Source organism: Antedon bifida, chromosome 5 (assembly GCF_963402885.1).
Source record: "Antedon bifida chromosome 5, ecAntBifi1.1, whole genome shotgun sequence".
NCBI classification, from domain to species: Eukaryota; Metazoa; Echinodermata; class Crinoidea; order Comatulida; family Antedonidae; genus Antedon; species Antedon bifida.
The window spans coordinates 25,866,929-25,878,326 of NC_136230.1; the positions used below are offsets into that span (position 1 = coordinate 25,866,929).

Below are 11,398 nucleotides of genomic sequence, written 5' to 3' on the forward strand. Positions count from 1 at the left end.
AATCATAATAAACAAAGTAGTTCCGGTGTGGCCACCAATCAATTTTTCATAACAAAAATATCATCATCATCACGCGCATTATTATTTTTACTACAGCGACGTGTAGAATTACCAAATATTTTCAGATAATAGGCCTACTCTCTCTTTAATTTGCGGTTCAAGAAGGTATCCTCTCTTGCTAGACTAGTGAAATAATGTGTCAAAAATGAATGATTGATCAACAAATAGAAGCCCAGCTAGGCCTAGGCCTAGCCTAGCTAGTAGGCCTATACTTTGCTATAGTCTAGCCTACTAGGCTAGGCCTACTAGGCTAGGCCTCTAGGCTAGAGAGGTAGTCAAGTTTAGGACTAGGCCTAGGCTTTGTGTAGGCCTAATAATAATATAGGTTAGATAGGTATGGGAATTTCCTGTCGTGAGTGATCATAGACTCAAATTATGCATATCCGTCCTTCGGATGAGACATTTCAGTCGTTGATCCAGTCAGTGTATACAAAATGACATATTTACACAGTTTTCATCTTTTCATTTTTGATATTTATGTCTAACCTAGGCCTGGTGAAGTTTTGAGCAATCATGGCAACAAGTGCAGAAGCTGCCCACCTGCATGGCATCATGAAGTCTGGATGGATGCAGAGACAAAGTGAGTTTCTTAGAAGATGGAAACGACAATACTGTGTCTTGTATGCTGATGGAGGATTCTCGTATTTTACAGACGAATCACGCAATGACTCGCAAGGGGTAATAAATTTACCAACTCGGTGTTCAGCAATAAATGTAAGTACAGTATCATCTGACATCTTAATTTATCAATTGAAACATATTTAAGGAAAATTATTGATAAAATAAAATGAATTTACAAAAATAACATCACAGAAACTAATATATTAATTCATTTCATTAAATGTACACAAGTAATTTATTTTATTGCATGATGGATCTTGTTTTTGTTATTGCAGACAGGACACGAGGTGCGTGATGTCGAACCGCCAGCAGACAAAACCAATAGCTGCCTAATACAACTTAAGACGACGACTGGTAACGTTGAATTCTGTGCAGATACCCCAGATGATGCCCAGGCCTGGAGAAGCTCGCTCATGGAAGCTAAACTAGCCAATGTAAGAGATGGCTTACTTTATGTAATCAGCAGGCAAGATCTTCATTTTTCCTCCTGCAGTGTTGTTCTTACCCATAATGCATTATAGCATCTACCCGTAACACGTTAATATCTACCCAAAACATGTTAATATCTACCCATAACTCTACACACCCATCAGGGGTGGATCTAGGATTTTTTTTACGGGGGAATGCTAACACTAAACAGGTAGATACACAATGCGCCAAGCCATCGCTCTACGCGCTACTGTGATGCGCGGTGTATGTTATTTCGACAGCTACCATTTTGACAGTCGTTCGTAACCAGATTAGTTACTTTCAAATAGTAAAATATTGACGGTCCAGACCGAATATAGTGTATTTATAGTATATACCAATAATTAACCTATCTACCGGATTTCGTAAAAAAACGCAAAACACGAAGATCTTCGTGTTTGACAGTCAAGCGTTGTGTTTCCAAACACGAAGATCTTCGTGTTTGGCAGTCAAAGTGTTAATAGTCGGTCAAAATAGATATCAAAAGTAGTTTCAGTGGTGAGCACGCTACACAATCACTACCCCCTTGGATACGCCCATGCCCAAGCTGCATAACCGAGTATAACTTTTTTCTCTTTTATTTTCTATAGACACGCCAAGGCATATCACAGACAGTTCCTCAAGTCAACCCTTATGCTTACGCACCATATGGAGCTCCACCTCCATATTCAGCACAATGCCCGAGAAGAGGTGGTCGCGTTGTCCAAACCACTACTACCTATCCAGACGGTACACAAGTTGTCAACGTGAATGGATATCCACGGCAAACACGCATGTATTCTTACCCAGGACAAACGTACTATACCACATACCAGGATCCAACGAGTAATTTAGCTATTTATATTCACATTTTTTATGCTTCTTGTACAGTCTATGATTATTCATATATGATAGTATATTGGTGCTTTTATTGGCTAATTTCTCTCTTGTGTAAGAAAAAGCACCCAGAAGAAAAAATATTAAACATGTGTTAAAACAACTGCAATTAAACCAAGTCCCAATAATTTTAAGGTGAAAAATGGTGTATTAGTGGTGTTCAGTTTTGAAACAACAAAAGAATTGGATATAAGGTAGAAAAGGGAGCTATTCAAATTATACTGTGTGACTTGCATAAAGCATGTAGATAGTACTTTTATGCTTCATTGTCCGGTTATTTTAAATGACTCTGGGTTACCCTGCTGCAGATGAAGCAATTTCCAAAATAAATTTAAATCTCTAAATTAATATATTGTTAACCAGGCAAAAGTAATTATTCTAAAATTTTCTTTCAATTTTTCATGGCACTTTTTATTAATACTTTACATGCATTAACTTTAACCATAATATCAGTAGAAGGTATAGAATAGAATGTCTTTGTAGTGCAATAGTATGTTTATATCACAGTAGTTATAAATGTAGGAAGAATGTTTAATTTTTAAATTATGGTATTTTAAGGGAATTAACTATATACTCTCTCCTCACAGTGCATGGCGTGACTCGCAATTACCACTATTATTACTAACAGTGAGTTATGGTTTCTGCTCTACTCATTGTATTTCATTTCAAAAAATTCATTGGAGTACTACAGTACTATCAGTCTAAATCGGTTCCACTCCTTCTCAGTCTAAAGTATACTAGGCATTCCACCAGCTTTAACTGGTGTTTTTATAACATACAGTCTTGGTATCTCAGCACCCATAGCACATTGGCATTTACCCGAAACGCATTAGCATCTACCTATAACGCATTAGCATCCACCCATAAACGCATTAGCATCTACCCATAACACATTAGCGTCTACACATAACGCATTAGCATCTACACATAACGCATTAGCATCTACCCATGACGCATTAGCATCTACCCATAACGCATTTGCATCTGCCCATAACGCATTAGCATCCACCTATAATGAATTAGCATCTACCCATAACGCATTAGCATCCACCCATAAACGCATTATCATCTACCCATAATCAACACATAACGTATTGCCATAAACGCATTAACATTCACCCTTAACGTATTGACATCTACCTATGAACGCATTAGCATCAACCCATAAACGCATTAGCATCCACCCTTAATGTATTGCCATCTACCTATAACGTATTAGCGTCTACCTACAGTATAACGCATCTTTTGTTGTAACGTACGCTTTTGCTTTAAATTCTTACCCGATTCAAATTTATTCTATTGATTTAGTTTATACAGTAGATAAACACTAGTGGTCACTGAAGTAGGATTGGTGTTATGCATGGGATGAATTAATACAAATTCTTTTGTTAAACTTCTATTTTTAACACATTTCATAAACATTAGTTTGAAATTAGGTGATAGTTTTCTTTTCATTCCGAATTGGTATACGTAGGACAGCTTCTTATTACACCCATCTCATTCATTCACAAGTGAACATTTTAATACAAATATCAATCCGCTTTTACACCAGCACAAAATTGACAACTCTTTTCTTTTAACAGTGATGACGCATCCAGATGGCACGAACACAACAATCATCTATGAACAAGATCGACGCAATAATGGTGATGCCGCGCTTGGCTTCGCTGCGGGTGCGACGGTTGGAGCTTTGATGTTTTCACCGCTTTTATTTTGGTAGAACTGGTTGATTCTTTATAAATATGCCGAATTATTTTTATATTTTTAATTTGTATGCTTAATCTTTAATGATATGTGTTACTTAAAAAGAGAATTTAAATGCTTTCATCTTTTATTTACTCTCGTGGTGTTCGGTTTTGTTCACCATAGCTTGCAGAAAGGTTGCTAAACTAAACCTTGGATGTATATGATAAACAATGATTAGCTTTACTGATACAGATGTATCATTCATCCAGTAGGATTGTGAGAAAAGGTTCCAAAGATAATGTCATAATTTATTTCCAATGCTAAAATCATTCCAACCTATAGGCCTATTATGTTATAGCTGTAATTCATTGATAAGCTAAATTTAAATAACAGTAAAATCTTCCCTGGTGTTACTAAACATTTTTTGTTAAAGCGGAAAATGGGACCACTGGAAAATCATACTCTTAATTTCATGTTAATTAAATGTTTTAAACCAGAGGGCAGCTAATAAATTTGATATATGACGATATAAAACAAACAGACAAAATTAATACAAGTCAGTCCATCATGACAGATGTATTATTAGGTTATAACACCACTAATTAATATAAAACGCATATTTTAAATAAGTAGATGTTGCCATAATTGAATTTGTGTAAGTGCACTTAAGCTCTGTCTACACTATCAAACTCCATAATTATATGGGCACATCACATTTTTTGGTCACATAAAGTTTGATAGTGTAGATGAGTTTCAGCGTAACTCTAAAAAAGTGTTTGCCGGCATTTTATAATTACGTCGGAGCAATATACCATGTATCAGTGTCGCCAGCTTAAATGAAAAGTATAGCAATTATATTGGTATAAATATTTAATTGGATTATCATTAGAATTATTGCAAGATAAGTGTATAGAAAAATAAATTAAACAATTATAGATATTATGATCAATTATGAATGTGGGGGCTTGTAATTGTCATGTTTGATGTAAATATATATAAATAATAAGTACTAATTTGTAAAGGTGTACATAATTGGTGTTGGTTACCATTCATTGTCGGATATAGGCCTAAGTTAAAGGCTAATGAGTAGAATACATGCTTAAAATCGAGGGCGAAAATGCAATTAATAATAAATATAGTATTACAAAAATATAACGTCATAATAATGTAGGTAATTGAGTCTTTTATTCTTAGTAGGCCTAATCAAGTAAAATACCTTAACATAAAAAACAGAGACATAAACACAGTCAAGTCAAAAGTAACATTTATTTATCTTGTAAATTAATAATAATAATAATAATGAAGTAGAATAATGTAAATAACTGAGAGGGGAAATATTTTTAAAAAGCAAATAAAAGCTTTGAGAGGCAGCCCATAAAACTGAAAAAAAAAACCAGGACAGCACAGGAACCGGACTTATAAGTTCAGAGTACCGAAATATTAAAATATAAAGAAATATTTCTTACAAAAACGCCACCGACAAAAGTACTCAGTCACTAAATTCTTCATGTACACACCATTCACTAAACATATTTACCATAAAAGAAGAGTTGATAATTCGATAATTTGAGGAAGGTTGGGGTAGGGAACTAGATCAGGCGATGAGGTGGTTACGGGTTTTATGACTCGTCGATGATGATAGGTCTACACAAAAAGCGGTGACAGTGATAGTAAATACAATTTTGAGATGTCCACTGTTTTTTTAATTTGTTTCTTAAAGATGTATTGTCCCCCAAAAATATGAAAAATTAAGATTAATAAAATCTTTGAATAGGCCGTTTTGTAGTTTTAACAAACTTCCATAGAAAAAAACCCTCGAAAAAAAATATTTTCACTCATAAAATGACAGAATACACGGTAACATTCAACCAAAAATCCATTTGCTAGCAGCCAATTTAACTATTTTTTGCTTTAAATTCTAGTTTTTTTCAGGTAGGCCTAAATGCATTTTGTTATCCAATTTGTGGTCAAAGTGGTGACTATTGTGTGACATTAAAATGGCATATTCAACAACAAAATTGTTAAAAAATGTTTTCCGGAGGACAATACATCTTTAATCGTAATGCATTTCAATTAGTGACGTTTTAAAGTTTAAAAAATATTGAGATACAAAGTCAAGGGAAGCGAGATAGATTTTAAAAGAGGTGAAATCAAAAGGCAAATTACTAATTAAATGACAATGCTTGGATCTCAATGGAGATACAAAGAAAATAAGCAAAAAGTTAAATCAAAACGATAAAGTAAAACAGCTAGATATAATACATAACATTATTGTTTCTACGTTATGTAAACACCAGTTTAACCCATTGTCGAAAAAATTGGAGCAGATTCAATCGACTGATCCCCGTAATCGGCATTGTAATCATTTGTTCGATTTGTCTGGCCATTTTGACCATTACGTCCCCTCTTACGTTTACTATAGCTATAGGCTAACATTATAAACATTGCCATCATTACCCCAACTATTGCTCCTGCAATCCCAACTATCATAGATCTATTGTTTAGGCCTATACTACTTGGACCTGTTGCTTGTTGTGTGAGAGCTTTCTTTATAGGCGCAGGTGTTCCAGGTAGAACTGCATTCGGATCCTCGTCCTCCATCAATCTCCAGTGTGACGTTGTCGTGTTTTTCACCCAGACATCTGAATTTGTTGCAACTATGTACCAAGTCTCGGTTGTATTAGGATTACGGCTTGGCTTCCGATTAAAAGGAGGACGATTTATTTTTGGAAGACCAGAAATGGAATTTGCCTTGATACAGAAGTCAATACGACAATCATTATCAATTGCAGCGAGATGTTGACTGTAACCCGAAGGACACTTCTGGGGCCAGCTTGCAGGACCTCCCTCTTTGAGGAACATAGCTAGGTTATTTACTGGTTCTTTGCTTATGCTATCAGATGCATATGTTGTTTTGCCTTCTAAGCTCAATGGATTTCCCGCAGAACAACTAAAGAAACCAGCAAATGGAACAGAGTACCTGTAGCCTAGTTCGTAGTCATCGTTTACACATACAAACAGGTCAGAACCCATTCTCAATGGATAGAATGTGTTTGGACATGCATGGATTTCTGTTATTAGATTTGGCATAGTAGATGTATAAACACCACCAAATAAGTATCCAGTATCAGCTGAAACGGGTCCAGTCGGGAAACACCAGAATGTTTTGTAGACGGCCATGCTGGAGAGGTAAAACGTACCGCAGGAAGTGTGACAGAAAACTCCGAGGCTGCAGTATTTATGGCACTTTCGTTTGGACGTAGTGTGATATTCTTCACCAGTGTGTAATAGAACTGCTTTGTAGTTACCGGGACATGTATTGGCACCTGTCAGAGGGTTTTTCAGCAAAAGACTAGGACATATATCTCCAGCATTGGATCCTGGCTTCATCTCACACGTCTGATAGACACCACCAAATGTGTAATTGTTGTAAGGTGCATTGCACGACCCGTCGTCTGTATTGGCCCTGAAGTTAAAATTTTCTGAATTCATATCTATACAGCCCTTGTGAGTGTTGACATCATAGTAACGTTTTATTTCTTTATAGATTAAGTTAGAGACATTTGTCAAAGTTGGTTCAGGAATGTTTGGCAGTGTCTCTGGCGTAACCACATAGTGCAAAGGATCACCATACTTGTTAATAGCAACAAGGTTGTTTGTTAGGCCGTCCTGCCATTCGTTTATTGTCTGGTTGACTCTAAAAGGATCTCCACCGTGTGTTTCTAATTTCGAATCAGTTCGGTTTGTGCGGTAATATTCATTCATGGTTTGACTAGAAGAGCTTGAAAATCCGCCACCAGCAGAGAATTCCCAAAACCAGGCACTGGCAGCAGCTTTCACAGTATGTTTTTCTGGAGAAAAGTCATTGACAAAGGTGTTTTTAATCTGATCTAGCTGAAGATACACTCCACCAACATCCACCACCGTCACCACGTGCGTTCCATAGTCCCTTATCAGCTGCTGTGTAAGATATCTTGCCATTCGCGTATCGTTATTCTGGTAGTTTGCGCAGATATCCATAACACGTGACTTGAATGTAGGATGTAAAATCGGATTGTCAGTGCGTGCTTTATACAGATGATGACGTACTTGAACGCGCGTGGTTGAGGATTGATCATACACTTGCTGGGTCTTTACGAATTCTTTTTCGTCAGAAAAACTTCCACTAATAATACCAAATAGCGACGCGCCAGCGTTTATGGAGTTACTCGTTGTACTGGTATAGTTATACCAGTGTTCGTACAATTCAGAGAAGACCTCTGCCTAAAGATAAAACATTTACTATACTTTAATTAAATGAATATAATGTAGGCCTATTAACATTTTAGGTCTTATGAAAGCCCCATGTATATAATTTGACTGCAGTTCTGTAGACTTATTTACAGAATGTAATCCAACCATTCGTATCCATTAACTTCCCCGGTCTTTGCCATCCTTGCGTAATTATGATTGAACAATTTCAAGAAGTATAATGTTTATAAATAATTATAAGGTTTTTACTAACTTTACTGTGTTTAATTGGTATAATAGTGACGTCATCTGGAACTATGTATTTTCTGTCGTTTGTCGTCCGGCATTTTTCGTAAGAATTCAAAACCACCTGACCCATATCTTCGTTACGTAGATTATCGAATCCAGTACCTGAAAAGAAAACAATGAAACTGAACATATAATAGACAAGAAAAAGATATGCGAGGCATACAGTTACTTTTATTTAGGAGTAGACACAAGACAGATCCAACAGATAAAAGTAAGGAAAAGTAATAAAAACAAAGATTTCAGGATGAAGATTGCGCAGTATCGATACTATGTAATCATGAAGGTTTGATTTAATAGAAGCCACGATCATACGGCTGTTCATTGATCTCCCTTGGAGCCAATGCACACTTCAATTTAGCATATCACATTAACAATATCTACAAGTCTGACACTCGTAGATTGGTTTTCGGTAGTGATTGATAATGAAATGTGTATATTGTACTAACTTTCCAAAGATTGGAATAAACATAGGCAAGTCTTCTACTTTAACAAATTAATATTGTAAGTTGAGACAGTTGTATATCCGAATGCCTTAATACTTTATATATAAAAAATTGCCTATTATAATGTGGTTGCTTCTGCTTCACATTCAACGATTAAAGCATGAAAAATGATGACGCAACATCGAATATCTACTTTACAATAACTCGAAATACAGATAACAATGCACAATAAAGAAAACTAAAGCTATATATAACATTGGTACCGTACTTACCGGGTAATGTTTCAAAATAGTCCAGATCAGTTTTACATGTGTTTCTATCAATGACACCAACTTCGGCACCAATAACTACTGTAGTCATCAAATGTACATACAGCAAAAGTACACAGGCAAACTTAGATTTATCCATTTTATGTCTGAAGTATAGTGATACCAGGAAAAGAATGACAAACCAAATGCGAGAAACAGATATCTATATAGGCGTTGATAGATCAATATTCTTTATTGATGTCGAAAAAAAAGCAAAATTTGGAATTTCCACTCTGACGTTACCAACTAGAAAATGGTGTGTCACAATTGAGAAAGAACAAACCACCAAACTGTTTATGGAAGCCAATTAAATAAAAATCTAAAAAATAATCTAACGTGCACTGTTTCCTCTTTTAAATAAATAACGAATTTATGATGCATTTTTGTTTGATGTGTGACTTTTATTGGTAACTTTTTATGTGGATTTTGGTATTTTGTCTTTAATGTTTTATTACTTATTCACCCGATTCTGTAGCTGTTAGTACACTCAGTGTGGAAGACTGTCGACAGTCTGCCAGAGACCTGTCTGACTGTATTAAGTACTTTTAATACACGATATCGCTGTCATTAGGTTCATATCTATAGACAATTTGTAACATTATAATATGTATTCAATATAAAATCCACTCGGCAACCAGAATAGTATTAGTAGCAGGTTTATCGTATTGCCATGCATGGATAGGTGTTTTCCGCCGCTTTTAGGTCTTCTGGGCCTAGGCTAGTCAATTATTGTTATTGATTATACGAATTACGTAATTAGTTTAGTAGCTCATCTACCTTTTTAGCAGGGCATAATGAATATCGTAGCTAGGCTAGGCCTACTAACTAGCGTCAAATCAACCAATTATTTGGGTGGTACGAGTGGGATCCAGTCAAGTCGCCCCATCGCAAAGTCGCCTCATACAAAGTCGCCTAATACAAAGTCGCCCCATCGCAAAGTCGCCCCAAAACAAAGTCGCCCCGGCACAGTCGCCCCATCGCAAAGTCGCCCCATTACAAAGTCGCCCCAACGCAAAGTCGCCCCATCGCAAAGTCGCCCCATCGCAAAGTCGCCCCATCGCAAAGTCGCCCACGGTTTTATTTCTGTATGATTATGAAGCGCCGCCGCTAGTAGTACGCTGTTTTAATCATATCGGTTGCGTTTGATATCGATTGCGTTGTTACTTTGGTCGCGCTAAATGTCGCATACATTATAATGTTTATCCTATTATATACATAATTTGTGTTTTAATTTTTATTTTACAGGTTTTAATGGAGTGATGTGCTTTTAAAAATCATTAAAAAAATACTCCCTTGTTTGAAAGTTCTAAAAAGATTATCCCTGATTTATAGTTTCGAAAATGTTAATTTAATATGATTTTAAAATTAGTTACCAAAGCCACAATTACGAATCTTTCTTCAACCTACGCGTGGATACCAGCTCAATTTTTAGGATAATATAATAAATGTATAAATGTGTAGTAGGCCTTCGTATAGATTTACAGTAGTTAAAACAATAACAGTGTTGTAAGACAATGAGTGTTATAGGCTACTTGATCATTTTGCATTTATTGACAAGTTATGTGTCTTAATTTTATGACTTTTCAAAATGAAGAAAAAAAAAAAAATTTCATCGCCGATATGATTGTTTTACATGCAGGTATTTTAGTAAAATTTAAAACGCTACATATTGACCATGGAAAAACCATCGTACAGTATCGTGTGCGTGTTTTTTAAAAAGTGGAATCCCCGACGGTCAGCAGAAAGACGTAGCAGCTGTGAGGAAACAGATACCAGAAGGCGCAGCTCCGATTGGTTTCAGAGTTTCAGATGGCGAGTCGCCTTTTATTCAACAGCACAATGATCATTTTACTGAAGAAATTCTTTTCAACCCTTTTGGTTATAGAACATTCTAATTATCATGCCTAATAAATATCCTCATATCGGGTGTTTATTTAATTTTAATTTAAACAAGACAGAGACACGGAGTAATACGTACACGGACGTACGACGAATACACACACGCACGTCATCATTTACGACATATAGTGGTGATATGATGCAATTTTATAATGGATATAATGATGGGATTGCCTTTCAAGGCTTACAATCAATGTTCATTGTAATACTATGTATATAATAGTAAACTGAATGTTTATAAATAAATTGTTTTACGTAATTTGTTGCATATAAAATAAAAGACACAGACGCAGCTTACGTTTCCTATAAAATATTTCACATTTAAATAATTATGTACTGTTAAATGACATTACATTATGCTGGATAATACTATAATCTTAAACTATGTTTACAAATTGTCATTTTTTAAGGCACACATCTTTCTCATCATACTGACCTGTAAAATAAAAACAAAAATCAATTATTAATATAGGCCTAATAATAATAAATATTCATCGA

General features: G+C 35.5%; 2 protein-coding genes across 3 annotated transcripts; one reads left to right on the top strand and one right to left on the bottom strand.

The window, feature by feature from the left end:
* Positions 1-31: 31 nt before the first annotated feature.
* On the top strand, positions 32-4,473 carry LOC144842803 (pleckstrin homology domain-containing family B member 2-like). Of its 2 annotated transcripts, XM_078699347.1 has the most exons (6): positions 32-165; positions 551-774; positions 957-1,115; positions 1,740-1,974; positions 2,613-2,652; positions 3,609-3,838. In XM_078699347.1, the coding sequence occupies exons 2-5, from the start codon at positions 574-576 to the stop codon at positions 2,648-2,650; spliced, it is 633 nt and encodes a 210-aa protein (XP_078555473.1). In that variant the 5' UTR covers positions 32-165; positions 551-573; the 3' UTR covers positions 2,651-2,652; positions 3,609-3,838. The 2 variants fall into 2 exon arrangements, with proteins under 2 accessions (XP_078555473.1, XP_078555472.1); XM_078699346.1 differs by lacking the exon at positions 2,613-2,652 and having other exon boundaries at positions 3,609-4,473.
* Positions 4,474-4,958: 485 nt separating this feature from the next.
* Positions 4,959-9,785, bottom strand: LOC144842770 (macrophage-expressed gene 1 protein-like). The gene is made up of 4 exons (XM_078699301.1): positions 9,779-9,785; positions 8,966-9,108; positions 8,216-8,352; positions 4,959-7,974 (listed from the first exon to the last, which is right to left on the bottom strand). Exons 2-4 carry the CDS (start codon positions 9,099-9,101, stop codon positions 6,010-6,012), a joined length of 2,238 nt encoding a protein of 745 aa, XP_078555427.1. The 5' UTR covers positions 9,102-9,108; positions 9,779-9,785; the 3' UTR covers positions 4,959-6,009.
* Between the last annotated feature and the right edge of the window lie 1,613 nt (positions 9,786-11,398).